We start from the raw sequence: 20,848 nt of genomic DNA, 5'->3' as shown, positions 1-20,848 counted from the left end.
ACAATAAAATGCATACGCCAAAGCAAAGTTTTAACTAAGGTGACTCATTGAATTCCACTTAACTGGTGTGTATTAGCTGGCCATGACTGCTACATTTCAGCTCATTGTGCCAAACTGGCTTGAACATATTGCCCTGGCTCCCTAGTTTCTTCACAAGATAACTAACCCAGGGATCACTCAGAAACATCCCAGGGACTGGCACTGGTTTCTGGCCCAAAATTGTACGACCGCTGCATAGACAGTGCCATATTTGGAATCTGCCAGAACTGCTGCGCTAAGATTGTGGTGGTTAAACAGTTACGCCATTCTGGACACTATCAGTTCAATGGTGGCAGGGTGTTTTGTGGTGCCTGCCCAGCCATGTGGTTTGAGTCAGTTTACAATGTATTTCCAAATTAGTGGAGATAAGATAGACCATTTGCAATGCTCAGAGTCGTGCAATCAAAAAATGGCAATGCATAGCAGCTTGTGGTAAAATAAGCCTCAGGACTGGAGTTATGCCTCGTCTCCTTTCAGAGACACTGTTTACTAAGAGCTATAGTATTATTCTCAGACATGACTTCATTATATGTATCTTTGTTTCATTCTCTCTCACTCCCTTATCTGTATTTGTTTCTCAACATTTAACACTATTTTTTCTATCTTTCATTATACATTTTCTTACAGTACTGGTATACTTTGTCCCTCTGTCTTGTCTTCATCTGTCTTTCTCCACTTTTCTCAGTGTTTCTTGTACTGTGTCTGTCTGTCTCCCTCCCAGGCGTGGCCCATGTCAAGTTAACAAGACCAGACAAGGATAATTCCCTGACTCAGTCTGTGGTTTGCTTTTTCGCTCTGTTCTTCCCCCTCTTTTACTCCATCCCTCGGTCATCCCTCAGTCCTCTCTCATCCATCCTGCAGTTCAACTGCATTACATGGTCTTTTCATTTTGACGGCTTCTATCCATCTGTTTTACCCCTTCCGTTTTTCCTCCTTTGGCGAGCAATGTATTCTACTCAGTTATCTGTTTATTGTGTCGTCTGGTCTTTCATTCATGCCTTCCGTCCAGCATCAGTCCATCCGTCTGTCTTTCTGGGTCTCTTTCTATCTGTATCAGCCTGTTAGCTGATCAATCTGTCTTTCTATGCATCTGCGTGTCCCTCTGGCTGTCCCCTCTCCTACTCAACCCTTTCAAACCCCGCCTCCATCCCACCCCATCTGTGCCAATACCTAATTAGATTCATCCCATCATTTCCAGTCTTTTATTTGATCCTTCCTTCCTCTCTAATGATCCATTCCTCTTGTGTTCTCATTGCTTTTCCCAGTGTGTCATTCAGTGTTAAACACAAGCACATATCCTGATTAAGGTCATATTTGGAATATGTGGCTTCTACATGTCACCCTATCCAAAAGAAACAGAATATCACCACAGAAATGGAAAATATTAAAAAAAAACTACAACAAACCAGACAAACTTGACAGGTTAACAGGTTGTTTCCTGACCAAGAAAAACATCTTTATAGCTAGGGCTGCAGCTCTGGAGCTGAGCTGACTTTATTATTATTACATTATAATAATAAGCAGCTGTTTATGTGTATTAACTAATCAAAGATAAAAAAAAAATAGTTAAAATGCATCAAAACAATGTTAGATTATATCAAATACCTACTACAGTACAGGGTTCTAGCCAGAAATAAATTTCAGCCCAGCGCAGAAGTGTTGATGGTGACGGTGAACTGGTTGTTAATATTATGGATGTAATATTCTGTGATAATGGTTCATCATGGGGCCTGATTGGACCATATGACTTGATGACAGCTTGGGAAAAAAAAAAATTCTAATTCTAAGAATGTCTACAGGAATGAAACCGACCCAAAATGCATCACGTGGCGCATCACATATGGAGATCACATCTGATCTCAAACATGTGAACATGTTAGTGGATACAGACCAAATGTAGTATAAACAGTTGTGCCTTGTCTCCTTCCAAGAGGCAAGCATTGTAGATTGGTTATCTACAATGCTTGTCCATTTTGTGTACATATTGTCATTAACAATTTATTGCTACTGCATTAATCAGCATGCAAAAACTTTCTCCCCTTATTTTCACGAGTAAAATAAACACAACATCTATCAATTTTTTATATAAAGCTTGAATTTCTGTCTTCAGAGCAAAGCAACTGGCAGTTTGTCCAATACAAGCAAAACAGACACAAAACTAAAGTCAGATATAAAATTTTAAAAATGGATGCATATTTTAGTTATTTACTGATTCTTAATCCAGTTCTGAACTATGTGTGCAATAATTTGATGGTGTAAATGATTCATATTTGAAATGTCTGATGCAGAGAAAGTCTTGACCTTGACCTAGTAAACCGTGGCTTAAATTTTCTTCTCCCTCAGTTACTTAAGGGATTTATATCTTAATCCTAAAGTCAAATTTATTATGAGCGGGCTGCATATTATCATTAAAACTAATAAGAGCACTTTCTCCTTTTCTTATGACCTTGTCTTTATCCAGAGAAAGAGTGAAAGAAACCACAAAGAAAGATGTTAAGAAAATCACTCAGAAATATAAAAAGCAAGACGAATGCAGAGTAAATAAGAAAGGAAGGAACATGTTGGGGATTATTCTCCCCTGTTTAGTGTCTCTTTCTTCCCAGCCTTCCTTTCTCTTTCCTCTCTTAATTCACAGAATTACATTGTAATGGCAGAGTGGTGTGATCTCAGTATTTATTTAGCATTGCAGGATTAATTCATTTCATAGTTTGGTGCAATTACCAAAAACAGTCTTCCCAATAACTGCTTTTGTTTTTCAAATGATCTAGTAATAAAAAAATAAATAATATTTTTGTGCTGATGAGCCAAAGTGTTACATGTTACCATATGATGATGTGTACTGTCTGAGTGTTATAAATTCAGTACCACCTGAGATACTATCCATCCATCCATCCATTCATCCATTCATCCATCCATCCATCCATCTCCACGTATCCAGTCCCTGGGGCAGCAGCCTAAGCAGAGAAACCCAGACCTCCCTCTCCCCAGCCACCTCCTCCAGCTGATCCGGGGTAACACTGAGACATTCCCAAGTCAACTGAGAGATATAATCTCTCCAGCATGTACTGGGTCTACCCCAGGGCCTCTTCCCAGTAGGACACCTCAACCAGGGGGCGCCCAGTAGGCATCCTACTCAGATGTCCAAGCCACATCAACTAGCTCCTTTCAATATGGAGCAGTAGTTTTACTCTAAGCCCAAATCGAATGACTGCATTCTTCACCTTATCTCTAAGGGAGAAGCCAGCCACCCTTCGGCGATAACTCTTTCCCACCACTTGTATCTCCAATCTTGTTCTTTCCATCACTACCCAAAGCTTGTGACCATAGGTGAGGGTAGGGACACAGATCGACCAGTAATCCTCCTCCACTTGGGGCAGCAACTGATCCGCGACCCAGAGTGGACACTCCACCCTTTTTCAGCTGAGAACTATGGCCTCAGACTTGAAGGTGCTAATTCTCATACACTAAGCTGTGAACCGCTCCAGTGCGAGCTGGAGGCCACCACCTGATGAAGGCAACAGGACCACATCATCTGAGAAAAGCAGAGATGAGGTCACCAAGGCGGAAGCCCGTCACCGCTTAGCTACGCCTAGAAATTCTGTTCATAAAAATTATGAACAGAACAACAAAGATCATTGCTGCAGCTGTACAAGGACTAAATGGCCCATAACAATGGGCCAGACACCCTATTCTCTTGCGGCACCCTCCACACGAAGCCCGAGGAACGTGGTTGAATGCCTTCTCCAAGTACACAAAATGCATGTAGAAAGCATGTTATGTTAAATATAAAACCCCTAAATGGTCTTATTAATGTCCTATTATTACTAAAAAAATACCGCCAAAACATCATGTTATTTTCCTCGATTATCTCTGCTGTTTCCACAGCTTACTCTAAAATATCCTTTTATCCACGGGTTTCTGGAAGAGCACACATAGGCTGCCATGACAGACTGCTACTTCTGCTGTTCGGTTTTATACTTCCGGTTACCCAAAGTTACAGCCAGAGTTAATGACAAAATTCGGTTACTTTGTGCTGTAACAGGCGGCTTTATTAGTTGGAACATGAGCTCGGATTCAACTTGTGCTGTTGTCGGTTGTCACTACATCAGTCTGTACATTTTTTCAAATTATTTTATTCTGTAAATTTGTTCTTTTCCCCCCAAATTGTACTACTCAGTTTCACATCCTATTACTGTATTTTCTATGTTTTAAGTTTTCCTTTAATGTACAGCCTCTTTTTTTTTTTTACGTTATTTTATTTATAGTGTGACACTACAGTATACAGCCTACACAAAGCTTAAACAATGCCTGCCTTCATGTAAACACGTAGCAGTTAGCAAGATGACAGCTGCGTGTCTCCCCGATCACAGCTTTTGGCCAGTCCAGTGTTTGTTTCAGTGATCTGAACACTCTGATATCCAGATCAGTGATATACCTTCCACAGAACAGCTGCAGCATCACTTCATGATTTCCCTAATCAGCGATACAGGAACAGCTGACTGTCTCCACTTTCCCTTAGCATGACCCATGCTAAGCGCTTAGCTTGGCCGATGCGCTTGCTCGGATCTACAGCTGCTTTAAGGAAAACAACGTTGCCTTGTTTGTTAAGCATTACTTATTGATTTTATTGCTTTGAAGGTAATCTGCTGCTCTTATAATTATGCGATTTCCCCGCCATCAACACCTTCGGAAAAAACAAGGTAACAGATAATGTCGATGTAGCTGACTTTGGGCCATAATTTCATGTCATTTACACGAGTGATGGGTGAGGCACTGTTACCTCGCTGCTTTTTAAAACATCCTTGCAATGTCTCCACCTCCGATGTGGTACCATTTAGGCCAGGTAAAAGAAACTGAACGGCAAGTGTGTAAGCCCGCAACCGTGAACAACAACGCAAACGGAAGTAAACAACCGGTTTCCGCTATGAATTATGGGTAGTGGCGCGAAGTCAGGAATACTGTGGATATGTGAAGGAAGTTTATAAGATAGAATCTAAAGGAACTGTATAACTCAGGGAAAAAGAAGATTGAACTCAGGGGAACTGTGTAGTCAGTGCTGTAAAGGAATTGTTCCAAGATCCTGTTTGTTTATGTAAAAAAAATACTCTGATATAATTACTGTGTATTTGTAGGACAAAAACTATGTAGTTTTGTAGACTTGTGTGTTCATGGCCAACCACCCCAAACTACTTTTCTTGGAGATTTTAGTTGTTGGAATGTGTACGTGTTTTGTATATGTACATACATTGTACATACATTTTTGTATTTTTTTCACTACTTTGAATCTCTGTAATGCTTAAATCTTATTAAAGATTACACAGAAGCTTTATGTGAGTGAATGCATTTTTTGTAATATTTAACTTACTGTATATTTTGAACCTTAGTAACTGAATTTTGTTTTATTCACACTTTTCTGAGCAGGTATGTGTCCATGGGCTTTTCCAAAGTTTGCTTAACTTGAACTTGAACTTCTGTATCGTCTGGATACATCGCACATTGTTGGAATTAAAAACCGAAGTTATTTTAAATTGAAGCATTTCCATGTTAGAGTAAATGTAGAAATGAGCCTGCTTACATTAGTTAGATAAAAGTGACAGAAGAGTGAATGGATTTTTTTTTCTCTCAAAAGTACTTAAAGCATGCTTAAACTTGACCTTCATAATACAGCAATTTATGAGTGAATGTGAATTCTAAAAACATGAAGGACAACCTTTCTCTGTTTTATAAGGCCTACCTATACACAGTGGTTGGCGGGTAGTTGGCGATGTCGTAAATAAGCCGTATGTGTCCCTGATAAAGCTCCAGTGCCAGGGGGTCATGGTCCTCCTTGTACAACAAAATACCGTTGTCTTTGTCTGTAGCCACCTTGAGGGAAAAAAGGTAGACATAAAACAACAAGAGAATAGTTTAAGATCATACTAATAGCTGAGAATTCATCAAGTTAATGCAGCAATAGAATAGACCAAAATGACAGAATTTGGTCCTGAATGTTCAGAGACAAAGAGCATAGCTAACAGCATAGTCTGGAATCATGGATTACATCAGCTAAGTAAAAGAAGTTCAAATAAGCTACTGTAATATAAGATAGAGTATAATACTCCAGACTTCTTTCTAGCTAAACAAGTTTATCCCTTGTTCAACTACAAGGCAGATTGACAGCGCCCAGTCTTTCAGTAGTTTTTTGCAAGTTTGAAAATATATGCAAGCACTGTAAAATCTTTACACTTTACCCTCAGTTTTTTTTAGACCTCAAAAATCACCTACTCGGTGAAACTCTACAACTTAGCTTCAGTCAAGATTGCTGATGCATATCTGACTCAATGGAAAGCCGTTTAAAGGGGTGTCTGATTTATGGTGGTTATTTCATGCCATCAACTGTAACACGTTTATAAAAAAAAAAAAAAATTCCACCACACTCGTCTCAGAGACACACTCGTACATGTCACACTTGCTCGCGTGCTTCTTTAAGCGCTAACTAACTAGCAAGTGGAAATGGGGCCATGGGGCCAAGCACTTAACACTCTGGCGTCAATGGAGCATAGCCAAGTCAACACCTGCTAACAAGCTGCTGGAAAAGAGACAAACTGAGCCAGGCCAAAAAGAGAAAAGGGGGAGAGACATAAAGTACAAAGAGAGAAAGAAAGAGGGGGCGCTGGAAGAAAAGAGTGAGATACAGAAAAGTGGACGAACAGAGAATTTGGATGCAGCCTTAAAGAAAAGAGAAATGTGTTAAAAACAAAGTAAAAAGCATCCAATGATTTATGAAGTGCAGTGGCTCTTTCATCCTTTTTTAAAAAAAATAATTTTCTCTCTCTTACCACTGAGTCAGGGCCTTTTGGTAGAGTTTTAACAGCCTTGGCACTGACATTGAAAGCTCCTGGCAGGAATGCAAAAGCACGAGCGCACACACCGACACACACAAGCGCATGCCCTCGTGGTTCCAAACAGGTGGTAAATATCAATTAGACTGTCTTCCTATTCCTGTTTCTCTTTCGCCTACTTACATTCTCATTTCAGAAAAAAAGGAGAAAAATATGTTTCTATTAGGACATGGCTCTCAGGTGCCCAAAATGTGTGGTCTGTGTGAATGTATGTGTGCGCATAGACGCAGTGCTCAGTGTGCCATGTAAACAGAGGGTGGAGCAGATGTTTGCTTTGCTTTGTCTGCACTAACTCTATAGGAATAATTGGAATGTCTCACAGCTCTATTTCAAGCAGCACAAAAATGTTTTCCAAGGACTGCTGCAGAATATAGCATCTCTGCTTGTACCAAGTTTATTTCAAAATAAAAGCTTTTCTACAGAAAATCATTATTGGGATTGTACACTTTTAAAACCAAAAATGAACGTACCCAGGTCAAAGGTTAAACGTACCTGTAACGAAATATGAGCAGTTGGGCGGAGTTTTGCCCCTGGCAGCTCCACGTACCCATCGCGACCCAGGAAGTGAGCAGTGGCCATCTTGTCACATTTGCTGCCATAGTAACCGGGCAAGCAGCGGCAGATGGGCTCCCCGGCAATCACAAGGCACTGGGCACCGTTTTGGCAATCGGATTGGTCGCAGGGGCTGGTCTGCAGCAAGATCATTGGTGGTGGGTTCTCACAGAATAACCCGCTGAGGCAGGAGTAGATTAAACAGAAGATAACTTATTTATAGAGCTTTAATTGGATGATTTGTATATCTGCACTATGTGGCAAATGGTGTTTGTGGCAAAATTTGTCACTTTGAATTACATGAGGAGATTGCATTATTACAGAATTACTATTACTGGCTAAAACAGAAAACTAATAGCCCTGAAATATTGAAATGGACCCCTTTCATGAGCAGGACACTGCAAACAGATTCTGTATATCTTCCTGTGTTTCTGCATCTGTGAAACTCTGAACTTTGCTTTGAATTTCCACTTTTTCACCCATGCAGTATTTTTCTTCATGGCTCTGTCTCCTCTTCCTTTCCTTTTCCTGCATACCTATGACTTTCTCTCTTTTTTTTCCCTCTCAGTCCCTTGTGATGAATTTGTTTCTCTCTTGCCAACAGTCTCTGCTATAATTAACCACATGGTGCTGCATCTGCAGCACACACACACACACAAACACACAGATGCGCGCAGTAGGTCGAAACAGTCAAGTCTCTGATTATGAAGTGCCATCTGTAGCCCCTCCCAGTCTGGCCCTGCAGTGTCTGATTCTCTCCACGACTCTCACCTGAAACCCTCTTTACAGACGCAGGTATAGCCATTCACAGCGTCCACACACTCTGCTCCGTGTTGACACTTATTCTCCAGACAGTCATTATAGTCCTGCTCGCAGTGCTGGCCCACATAGCCTGGTAAACACTCACACCTTGAGCGACATGGAAATAAGGATAGAATTACTCTGTGTGTGGGCAACAGATTTTTCCTCTTGCTTTACAGATGTTTTACTGTATGAAGAGGTGACATGTTTGGTTCATTTCTACAGCATGCGTGCTCACATTTCCTCATTTTTCATGAATAAGTGCAGGAAATGCTTGCGTAAAAATACTTTATTAGTAGCTGCTTTTAATCTAATAGCATAATAATTCAGAATTCATATACTGTTTCAAACACTCCTATAAAGCTGTTGCCCACCTGTAACTGCGGCCGACGCGAAGGCACTTGGAGTCATGCTGACAGGGATCAAAACCAGGGAGACAATGATCAATGACCTCATCACACAGGTCACCTGATGAAAAAGAAAACATTTGCTTAATTTTCCAGCAGTTAAGAAGGTAAGGTTAAAAATGTAAGGCTAAAAATCAACAGATGTTTCAGGCTTATGTTTCATGTCTACTGCATCAGTATTTTTCAGGATCTGTGGCCAAAAAAAACTTGCAAGTGAAGGCAGCCGGAAAAAAAAAAAAAAATAACCACTTAAGAAAAAAGATGGGAGCAGTGCGGCACACTAAACTTTTCACATGCACTCTTGGTCATCTTCAAATAGCAGTGGGGAAAAAAAGAAAGAAAAGAAAAAGCATCTTGGTCAAGGCCTCAAATGTGCAGTGGATATCTCTGTGCACAAAGGGAACAGCATTATCAGTATTTTCCCAGAGCTGATGGAGAAGGGGGGTTAAAACTGTGTAAAAGTGGAGGCTGCCTAAAGATGTACACACACACACACACACACACACATGTACACATGCTGAAAGGGTGAGAAGGGTTAACAGCGTGTTTAAAAGCAGTAGTTGAAGTTAGTGATAGGAAGGAAGAAGGGATTGAGAAAGGTCAAGCACATTTCTATCGTTCTCTGCCTGCTTTAATCTAATCCTGCTGCCTCATTCCCACCCTGTCTGTCACCAATACCCTCCTCTCAAATCACTTTTAGACACATTTTTTGAGCTGCAGTGTATGCCTGAGATGATGTTGGACTCTTTGAGCTGCATGTTAAAAGAAAGCATGCTGTGAAAGTAAATTTTAATTATTCAGTCTTAGAGCAGACTATTTCACACTTCAGCCACTTCGTTAAAGATGCCAAAATTAATTTATCAATGTGAATTACCTGTGATACCTTAGAATAATTAGCATATGCAAACGAGATAGAGCTACAGAAGACGATAAACATATTAGACAAGATTTACTTAATGTAAAATCATTTTACACAATAATCTGATCGTATAAGAAGTATAGGAATGGTTTTAATCAAAAGAGCAATTTTAACAGACAAGTAAAAACGCAAAACACAAAAAAACCCACGATTGCTTATTTGTCAGGAACAAGGCATCGCAGGTGGAAAACTGAAACATAGGCTATGGACTGGGGACATTCAAAGGTTCAGAGCAACATATGGTTATATTGTCAGGATATTTATATAATACTGATTAACTTATTGCCTTTTTTTTCACACCATGTTTACCTCAAAATGCAAAAGCTTCTGGACTGTGACTTGAGTATTTGTGATTCACAGAGGATGAGTTAACCTTCTTTTGACCTCTTGACCTTTCCTTTATCACGAGCCATCATAAGCCTAAAATGGTAAAAGTAGCACAGTTTCTCATAATCAAAAGGCTAGTGTGACATTTAATTTGTTGAACACACTGAAGAAATCTTAAATCAGCTGTTTAAAAGGTCTTGTGACATTAAATCTGAATTTTTCCTGCTGTGGTGCAAATATGACGTGACAGTCCTGGTTGCTGAGTTTGGAGAAAGTGAAGCAACTAGCGAAGTACTGTCCTCTTAATGTGACACCTGATGATTACGCTGCGGTTCACTGAGCTGACTGGAGAGTTCAGAGCCAGAGGAACCAGCTGTGTGCATGGATGTGTGTGTGTGTGTGTGTGTGCGCAACAGCTGTATGTGGTAAGGTAGCTGGCAGTGCGCAAGGACTCTCCGAGCCAACAATGATAATGACATGGTGTGTGTGTGCTGGTGAGTGTGCATTGACTGAGGTCCAGTGTTAAAGAGGACTTGATGTGTGCGTGTGTGTGTGTGTGTGTGTGTGTGTGTGTGTCTTAGAGGACACTGTCACAGACAGAAAAACTTAAGTTCCGAGTCAGCAGTTTAGCTTCAAGTTGCCGAACTCTGCCAGGGCAGCTCTCTCCCGCCCTCTCTCTGAGCCTCTGCCCTTTATCGTCAATTTCTTTACCCTTTCCGTTGCTCTGTTTATTTTTCCCTTTCCCTCTAGTACGCAGTCAATCTTTGCCATTTCACTCTCATTTCCCTTCGGTCTCTCCCCCTCTCTCTCATGTGATTTCTCTTCAAACCTCCTGCAGGAACAGTTTCAGGTCACTGCGGAGAGCCTGTCTATTACTAACTTACCATCCAGTAAAGTGGAAAATGTGATTTTGTATGTGCATGTGTGTGTGTGTTACCCTCCCAGCCTTACCGGGGGCAAAGGCTGAGGGTATATTAGTGTCAGTTTTTGTGTGTTTGTGTGGGTGTCTACCTGCAAAGTTGGGTGGGCAGACACAGGTGTAGTTGTTGATCCCATCGATGCAGGTGGAGTTGTTCTCACAGTCGTTGTCTTCGCAGTCATCTGGGTTTATCTCACAATGTCGGCCCTCAAAACCCGGCGGACACGCACAGCTACACATACAAACACACAAAACGTGCATTATTACCTGCCAACTGGGCCAGATCTGAGCACAACTAAAACAAGAAGTGCGGGGCACAACAAACCCCGCCCCCCAGCAGGTGTTTCTGCTGATTTGAACGTTCTCTGTCTCAGGTCAAGAAAAACTTGACCTCTGACCGTGACCCAATTATAGCAAAAACTGCTGATCTGTGGGTCACTGGCCATCTTTCACGTGCTGGTAGTTTTGCTGTAATATTCCCCTGTTCCACCCTCCAGGGACAGGATAATCAGTTAGGAACTCAAAATCACTTCCTCTTAAATTTTCCTGAGAGAGCTTTAAAGAAGAACTATTTAATCTGTATTATGGTTTATATTCTTACATCCTGTGCTGGTTCTTACACAGCACAGGAGCCACAGCATGTTTTCCCTTAAAGACATTTCACGTCTCATTTTACAGTTAAGCATTTTTTTATTTTTTATTTTTTTTTTTTACAATTCCAGCATGGTTGTTTAAAGTTGCAGCCAATCCTGCAGCACCGATACTTCCCAATCTTCTTTTTCTGCACTAAAAATAACGGACCAGCCTCCCTCTCAAATAAAACCCTTTGATTTACCTCATCTCTCTTTTCCTGTTGGATGATGTTTTATTAATAAATATGTTAAAATTCCTCAGGCTTCTACTGTCTAATAAGGTTAAAGAAAAAATAAAATAAAACAAAACACCCACCCAGAGGTAAAAGAAAAAAAAATGCTGAGATAAGTTTAGTTCGAGGCCACTATGGTTGGACACCGCCCACCTGAACCACTCAAAAGGAATTATCAAAGCCTCCTCCTCTCCTCTCCTTCCCCTCACCCTCTTCTTTTCACATCAGCCCTTGATCTCTTCCCCTTTTCCACCCTTTGTATCTCAGGATAACTCCTTCAAACAGATCACAAACACACACACACACACACACACACACACACACACACACACACACACACACACACACACACACACACACACACACACACAGACACTACCTTTAGGTAAAGATCACTCACCCACACACAAACACACGAAGTCTAATAAATCCAACCACAGCCGCATTTGACAACTTGCCCTCTCTCTCACGATTCTCTATTCTTCCTTTCATCTCTAAGACATCACTGAGTTAAATTACTTTTATTGGAAAAACGGTAAGTTCACCCAATAAATAAAGCGAGGGGACAGCTGCTTGACAGTGACAATTATCAACCTACACAAACCTACTCACCCTTGTTTGTTGCGCGATGCGTTGTTCTTCCCACTCTTTGTACATACAAAACTTGTTCAGTTCTTTTCCATTGCATTAATTTCACACCAAGTTTTGTAATGCAGCATTAGTGCCTAACAGACTTTTCACTCATGTCGCTCACTCGCTCTTCCCACACCGTATACGATACTCATTGGTTACCACTTCCCAGTCTGTTTTCCACTTTAGAAAACCTTCCCTTAACCTTGACTCAAAATGACGTAAAACAAATTTATAATATAAGATATAATGAGCCTATTACTGCAAGCTGTTCTGGCTAACTCGTTCAGCAAAATGTGGGATACTTAATGAACAGAGACAAAGGGACCACTCCCAATCCAGATGAGTTAATGAAGGAGGAGAAGAGAAACTAAAGGAAGAATGAAAGTAAAATGAGAGCAGGAGTGATAAACTAGGAAGAAGAGAAGAAGATATTAACTGTTCCCCATGAGAAAAAAAAAAAAGAAATACAAATGAGAAGAGCACTGACAGGGTCAAAGATCACCGTTTCACTAATCAAATCCAAGTCCTGACATTTAAATTATATAGTTTGACAAATGGAGCTATGCTAAGAACCAAAGTTAATTGGACTTACTGAATATGCCCAACTGATTATATAACATGTTAAAATGTCAAAGGGGCACGGTCTCCTTCTCTTTCTGTCTTTCTCCCTTTTTTTCTGTCTCTCTCAGAGGGCACAAGGCTCCACCTGTGTTTCTTTACCATTAAGAAATGATCTGAAAAGGGTAAAGAGACCCCTAATAGCATTACCACACGAGCCTTTAAAGGCCAGAAGCATATCAGAGCCCTTCAAAGGGCAAAGGCCTTGTTACGGGGGTTGAGAGGGAGACAAATCTGGTAGAAAGATATATGACAATTGTGGCAATTACAGGCGCTGTTTGTCACAAAGCTTGGACAAACGGCGACTTTTTGGAGCGACGCTGATTATCCAGGCAGGCACGGTCAAGAATTCTCATGCACACACACACACACACACACACACACACACACACACACACACACACACACACACACACACACACACACACACACACACACACACACACACACACAGATTGTATTTGTTCTAGCATGGGTGGTTATTAAACAGGAAGATTGAATTTAAATTATATTCTAAAATATATCAAATACAACTAGCATGTCTGCCTCCTAAGCTCCTCAAAGTCTTCTAAAGTAAAATATAGTGTATTTGATGCGGTCTGGTTCAATTTAACGGCAAAAGCGCTGTTTTGCTTAAAATGAACCACATTAGAAAGTCTTACCGCAAAGGGCCTGTTTTTAATTAGTCCCATTTCTAAACAACTGTTGGCCACTTTGATTTCTTTTGGTCTGCGGTTTGCGCCGTAACTTTTCAGCACAAAAAAACTTTGACACCCTTGCCTTAGTTTCTTTGTCCAAATTTATATAGAGATCATAGGGGAAATGATAAGCATGAGAAAACACAGTGCTCAGTGTTTTAGGCCACAGAATTTACAAAGATTATTTAAACAGTTCAGCAACATGACTTTCAATATCTCAAGCTGCATGTAAACATGCAGGAGTAAACCATCTACTCTGAGTGTTATCCACTCATTAAATGAGCTGCAGTTACTTCCACAGATATAGGTGCCCTCCTGTAGCTATTAGTTGGTCAGAAGATGCATTAACATCTATCTAATTATTGCTAAAAGTAGACAGATTATGTGAATAATCTCTTTGGGTAAAGTCAAATTTCCACTGGGCTCCCCACCCTGCTAACTTAGAAAGTAGAGCTTTCTAACATGCAGTCTATTTCAACCAAAAATAATCCACCATATCTTTTCCTAATACTAACCAAGTTGTTTTGGTACTTAAACTAAACCAAACAGTGAGTGAAAAAAGTAAAGAGCAGGTCAAAAATGGCTCAGAAAACTCATCTCCTGCAATGACTCCACTCACCACATGAAGATTTGTGCTGCTCTTTTAAAGTTGGAAAAACTCCTTGTATCTGTTTTCTTGGCATAGCGTGCAACAGCAGTGATAACAGATACTCTGCTTTATGATCTGTGTCTCACTACTGAAGGGTTCTGTTTGGTTTAAATGGGTTCTGCTGCACACATCATACACACTCGCTTACTCTGAATTCTCCAGACAATTACCTCAGTTATTCTTATATGCATGTCATTGGGCTTCAGACTTTATACCAGAGCGCTAGCAGGTTAAAAACCATTTAGCGTCACACACATGCATTCTCACCCTCACCTGCACCTCGGCTGCATGCGCGAAAACAGCTTGAAATTCTGGATGAGCTGGGAAAAGATGGGTAGGAAAGTGAATGAGGGATGCTCTACTTTCCACTCCCTGAACAACTGCCACTGAGAGGCTCTTGACCCCCAGTGTTTCCACTGGAGTTGCACTGCAGCCAGAAGTCAAACACTATGATTGTGTTGGGCAGCTCCAGGGTGTGAATGTGTGAAACTATATGAATGTAAAACAGGAGGGTTCCTGAAAATGAGTTAGCATGTGCAGTATGCCTTCTCTGAGTGAAAACATTACCATCAGGAGATCAGGTAAGTAATGCATAATGCCCTTGCATTATCCATTCATCCATTTTCTTAACCACTTATCCAATCCAATGAAGCCATTCCCAGCTGTCACAGGGCGAGAGGCAGGGTACATCTGGATAGGCTGCCAGTCTGTTGCAGCAGCCCTTAAATTATATGATATAAAAATCAAAAATATCAAAAATGGCAACACGCGCCATAGCTTTATTGATCCTTAGTGCAAAATATACTAGTTACACAGTGGTTTGAAATTAAAACTAGAGCTGCAGGGGTGCAGCTAAAATGCAGAAGCTGTGGGGTGCATAACTAAGTATAATGTCTCCATATCAGGTGTGCTGCAGCAAATGCCTGCCCATCTAATGTAGAATTTACTGATTCCCAATGTAATCAGACCAAAGCTTCTGTCTGTGCCGGAGACAAACAAAACACACGTCATTCACTGTTAGATCGTTACAGATCTGATCTCCATGTCTGGGATAATTGACATTTATGAGTAATTAATGAAGCAACCCCAGTTGCTCCGTGAGCATAAATAGACACATCAATCCTGCTGTTTTATGACGCTGCTGTTATTGAATAAACACAGAGGCTTTCATGTGTTAGTGTTACAGCCCTGGTTATGGACCACTAGAACTATTACACTTTTTTCTCCACATGCCAGAATGATGAATATTCACAACAAAAGTTTCCCATTTGCAACAGTTCTTGCATCAAACTAGAAAATGAAAGATTTTGAGATCTCAGTAAAATGCAGGTAAACTCTTACAAGCTTCTGCAAATCAGTTGCTGTATGTTGGCAAAACTATAAAGTAAAATAACAGAGGGTTAAAGAAAGTCTGTATCTGTGAGTGAGTGAGAGCACAATGATTTAATGAGCAATCTTATTTCCTCCTTTGAGACGTCCCTTTCCCTTCTGTCTACCCCCCCCCCCCCCCCCCCCCACTCACACACACTACAAAACACACACACACACACACACACACACACACACACACACGCATGAAGGCAGGAAAACACATCATAAGGTCAGAGTAAGTTGTTGTCCTGGGTAATGCATTGTCCAGTAGAACAAGACTGTCCACTCTAATCACATTATTTAGGGTTGAGTAAAGTTAATTTTCCTTTTAGATGAGAATACAACATGAGGATCTTAAAATGTCTCCACTAATAGAGAGAGAGAGCTGGGTTTAAAAAAAAAAAAAAGAAGGGCAATGAGATCTGACCCACAGCCTAAATGGATTTCAAGTGACTCTATTATTATTATATTCTTCTCAGTGACACATACAATACACAAGGTAAATAATCACAGTATTGCTGTTTCAACATAAAAATGAATGATAACTAGGAAATTAGAATATACTTGCTTACAAATAGGTGAAAGCACATTCCCACACAAACCCTTACTGACATACAGTACCCAGTCACACAGGCCTAGAGACCAGTCAGCGACCCCCTGATAACCACCAGTGTCAAGGGAAAATGAGCAGTTTGTTAATGGTAGTTGGAGGTTGCTGACAGTCACTGTGTGAAATTGATCACAAAGAGGTATATGGTGCCGCACAGAAAACTTCCTTACAATTGCTTTGGTTGCCAGTAGACGCCCACTTGTTGGCAAACAGGAGGTTTTTGGTGCAGCACCTTCTTTGCGGCCAATTTCACACAGCGCCAACCAGCAGCCTCCAGAAACCACTCGCCAAACAGCCGGGAACTTTTTCTCCCTAATGACCAGGGGATCACCCACCGGTCCCTAAGGCTGTGTGACTGAGGCCTTAGCAAAAACTTCTGTATGGCTTGACAGTTAATATTGTTAATATTGATGTTGTTGTACCTGAAGTGGTCTTCGTGGCCAGGATGAATGTGGCAGGTTCCTCCATTAGAACAAGGAAAGCTAATGCAGGCATTGATCGGTATATCACAGTCTTGTCCCTAGAGGAGCGGAAAGGACAAGGCAAGACAAAGCAGTTAATAACTGAATATTATGTCTTCCCCTGTGCATTAAAGTTCTTCCTACTGTAAATACTGCATGTCTTAAATGTTCTTAAAATCCAAAGATTGTATTTATATTAAAACACATATTGCAACCACAAGGGTTCACGCACAGCTGATTAATCAGGGTTTTTGAATATTGAACACAGCTCTTAAAATATAGACGACTACTTCCACTGATTGAAACTCTTTTCACCGTTTATTTTGTGCACTTGTTTTTCTTTAAAGCATCACAGGTTATTGAAAAGGTGCAGTGAAAGAAAACAGCCTGCAGAAATACCCAAGCAATTGTCAGCAACACAAATGAACTCTACATATTCATAAATACATACACACAAAATGTGGACACGTGTACCTGCGTGCGTCCTCTCTACATCCCTGAGCCTGCAGTTTTTAATTCAAACCAATAAATCTTTGGCAGCCAGCACACCCACCTCCTCTGATCAAAGCACTTTTTTTTTGTTTTCAATCTCCATCCATCGTTACTATTTCCTTCTTCAACGTAACACTTCACGTACTCTTAATACTCTCCTTCGTTTGTCTCCATTTTTCCCACTATTCCTTTCTTCTAGGTGTTTTCTCTCCATCTCTCCCACAGCGCCTCACCTACGACATTTCTTGTTCTTCTGTTTAACCTGCACCTGTCTCACCCTCTTTTGGGTTGAATTTTGTTCACTCCTTCTGTCTTTCCTCTCACTTTTTTGTTCCTAGCTGCTTCTTCTTTGATTCTTCACACATTTTAATTAAAGTTGTCCCAGTGGACACCACAGTAAGAAAACCATGTACACGAACAGACACACACACACACACACACGCACGCAAGCGCCAGCAGTCCTTGTTTCCCAGTCTGTGACCTTGGCAAGTGATGTGTTAATTAGAAGCAGGACCAAGGCTTTCTCTTCCGGTAAAAGCCCAAAGGTTATGCAGCGTGTGTACTTGTGAAACCTTAAGTCCTTACACAGACACTCACATGCACATATAGCCACAAATAAGCACAAACAGACATGCACATAAATTACTCTTTAGAGGCTGTATCTCTATATACACATCCAAACAACTAGAGGGTAAAAGTTGGCTCCTCCATTCACGCTACAGCACAAAAATGTTCTTTACGAAGCCCAAAGTCGGCGTCATAAAGAACTATTCATGACTGTGTTGTTGAAAGCATGCTCACTTCATTTTTTGAAAACTACTGTAGTGCATTGTCAATATGCATATGCTAACATACAGTGTACTGCACACAAAATGCAAATTGTACTCAGTAAAGCATCTGCATGTCTTTTCTAATGCAGAACTATGAATATTGACAGATATTACACCTTTTATATTTTGATCAGTCAGTACCTACAGTGCAGCCAGTTTCAGTCATGATTTCTCTATTGTTGGACAGGTAGATACATTATGCATACAAGGCCGGAGCTAAGCCTTATAATACTGCTAATGCCACGGCCTTATGCAGCATGGCTATCCAGCTAGGATCCCTCCCACACAAGCAACTAATTCTAAGAAAAATTACATTTTTTGCTGCCTGATGCACTCTATCAGAAGAGTTTAAATGAAAAGGAACCACTAAATGACAGGCAGTTAAAACAGTTGGAGGTATTGAGAATCAGGATAACATGGCACCAATGAGGTTCAAAGACTGATTTTTACTGCTTCCACACCCACAGAAAGATATTTTCACTTTTGATAAATCACTTTGTAAATACTTTGAAAAACACCAACAAGTATGGCAGAGCTGATAACAACCAAGCATTATGACTGTAATAAATCAATATAACATTTTTATGGGACCATGATGGAGTGCAAGTTTAATCAAACTTGTACATTACAGTACACGCTGACTAAAAAGGACAATATATATTCTAGTGGTTATATTCTAGTTTCTAATGCACATTATCTCTGACAACCACCTTCAACTTTAAAGTGTCCCCCTGTGCTGCTGCTGAGTAACCCACCTTGAATCCAGATGGACAGGTGCAATGGTAGGATCCAGCAGAACTGGAGACACAGGTACCATTATTTTGGCAGGGAGCTGACAGGCAGGGGGCGCACTTTGACATGAGGTTGATATCCACTGGCCCTATGAATGATAACCGAAACAGAAGGAGAAGAAAGCAGAAAGAAGGGGGAAAGAAAGTGTCAAAGGCAAAGACATACCCATATATTTACGCACACTGTGCTAAAAGGCACTTCCACAGACAGTTTAATGGATGGTGCACTGACAAAAGTCCTTGTGGTTTAAGAAAAGTAAGTGCTTAGAAGAACAACAAGTGTGATCGCTTTCAAACTCTAAACCACGAAGAAGCAAGAGGTACAGGAAGATCTGCACACTGCAGTATGTGAGGCACATTTATACATCACTAAGTTTGCTCTCAGCACATGGAGTCCCAGCGCACTTTATAAACTCAAATGCATAGTAGACAACAGTAATGTTATGCAGTTTTGGGGGGGTTTTGGCAGTAGAAGCTTTTTTGAGCTATCCCCTTTCTCTGCGTAACAAGTCTGCTTCAAGCCCGTGAAGAGGTGATGTTAGAGGTCTGCTGCTTCTGTCTTATTTTAGACATGTGATCACTCCTCTAATATAGCATGATGCATTACTGCTCGAGCTGATCCAACAGGGTAAAGACTCGAGTGTCTGGCAACTCAAAATGGATCAGTTAAACTAATAAGTTTGGGCTTTAAGCCACTATTCCTACCACCCAGCTGACGCAAAAAGAGCGAAAAATAGTGTCAGACTTGCGATTCACATTATCAATGTGTGATTTGACTCTAGATTGACCACTGGCTCGGTTTTAAATGGAAACAAGCGATCTGGATTCCACATAATCATGTCAACTTTAAACCTTAGCCTTCCTCATCTAAAACCCTGAACCTCGATCTGAGACAAGGTTAAAGCCATAATGTTTTCTCCCAGATGGCCTAAAACTAAAACGCAGATCAGTGGCAGGAAAGTAAACGGCAAACAAAAGCTACAATAATTACACTTCAGTGTGTAAGTATCCAAACTCATAGCCCAATCTGGTCTAAATACAGGGAGTGCTAAAATAGGTCAAGATATAGAGGAAAACCATTAAAATATACTGCACTGAGTACTATGGAAATATGAGTATTTACCTTTGCACTGAAATCTGTTTAATGGTGTGGTGAGCAGCAGTCTGTCAGCCATGTCGGGAGGTCCAGTACAACGAGCGATGCCTAAAAATACCAGTTTATAAGTGTAAAGTATGTTCAGTCATTTCTCTCACATGAGCATCAGATGTTTGTGAACACAGACACCAGGTTTTAAACAAGTACATTGTTCTTTAATATCATCCTGACTGCGATTCCTTACCAGGCTCTTTAAAACCAGCCTTGACCCACTGAGAGAGCCAGCGCAGGTCACAGTTACAGTACAATGGGTTGGCACCAAGAGCCCTAAACACAGTTAGAAGAATGAAGCAATACATATTTATTCCCTGGATACACATACTTAGACGTGCAGATACAGTACAAACCAAAGCTGTACTTACAGGTGGGAAAGAGCGCTGAGGTGGTTGAAAGCTCCTTCTGGAATAGTTGAAAGGTCATTACCATGAAGAGTCCTGGAGGAGAGAAATAGAGAGCAAAACAAGTGCACATAAATATTAATTATAGCAGTGACCTTGTTATGAATTTAAAAAGGAACATTTTGACCCACTGGTAATGTTATTCTGTAGTTAATTAATTTAATTAGGTACTCTGTGTGTAGTTATAATTATTCTTTTTGCAGGGAAAGGGAAACAGCTTTTCACTGCGGTCCAAGATGCTTCTCTGCACTACTGTTACATTCTGATCCACTTCCAACACAATATGACCAATGCTGTGAGTACTAGTTCAGTAAAGGATTTTTTAGAGTAGGCCTCCCTTTATATTTCTTTTGATGTTTGATTACAAGAACAATGAAGCTATTCTACTCTATATGATACAGTTTCAAGAGGTCATACACAGTAGAGCGCCT

General features: G+C 40.7%; 1 protein-coding gene across 1 annotated transcript in view; it reads right to left on the bottom strand.

The window, feature by feature from the left end:
* The window catches only part of slit3 (slit homolog 3 (Drosophila)), a 247,366-nt gene that overhangs the window by 11,065 nt on the left and 215,453 nt on the right, over positions 1-20,848 (bottom strand). Inside the window, exons 24-33 of the mRNA XM_030739309.1 lie at positions 20,382-20,453; positions 20,204-20,286; positions 19,987-20,067; positions 18,828-18,952; positions 16,712-16,809; positions 10,938-11,077; positions 8,648-8,741; positions 8,244-8,381; positions 7,413-7,653; positions 5,774-5,904 (exon numbers count right to left, since the gene is read on the bottom strand). Coding sequence (XP_030595169.1) covers positions 5,774-5,904; positions 7,413-7,653; positions 8,244-8,381; positions 8,648-8,741; positions 10,938-11,077; positions 16,712-16,809; positions 18,828-18,952; positions 19,987-20,067; positions 20,204-20,286; positions 20,382-20,453 — 1,203 coding nt within the window. The remainder of the gene's footprint in view (positions 1-5,773; positions 5,905-7,412; positions 7,654-8,243; positions 8,382-8,647; positions 8,742-10,937; positions 11,078-16,711; positions 16,810-18,827; positions 18,953-19,986; positions 20,068-20,203; positions 20,287-20,381; positions 20,454-20,848) is intronic.

Source organism: Archocentrus centrarchus, chromosome 10 (genome assembly GCF_007364275.1).
Source record: "Archocentrus centrarchus isolate MPI-CPG fArcCen1 chromosome 10, fArcCen1, whole genome shotgun sequence".
NCBI lineage: Eukaryota > Metazoa > Chordata > Actinopteri > Cichliformes > Cichlidae > Archocentrus > Archocentrus centrarchus.
Note: the sequence above shows the minus strand (reverse complement) of the source record. Positions and strands in the feature narration are given on the sequence as shown.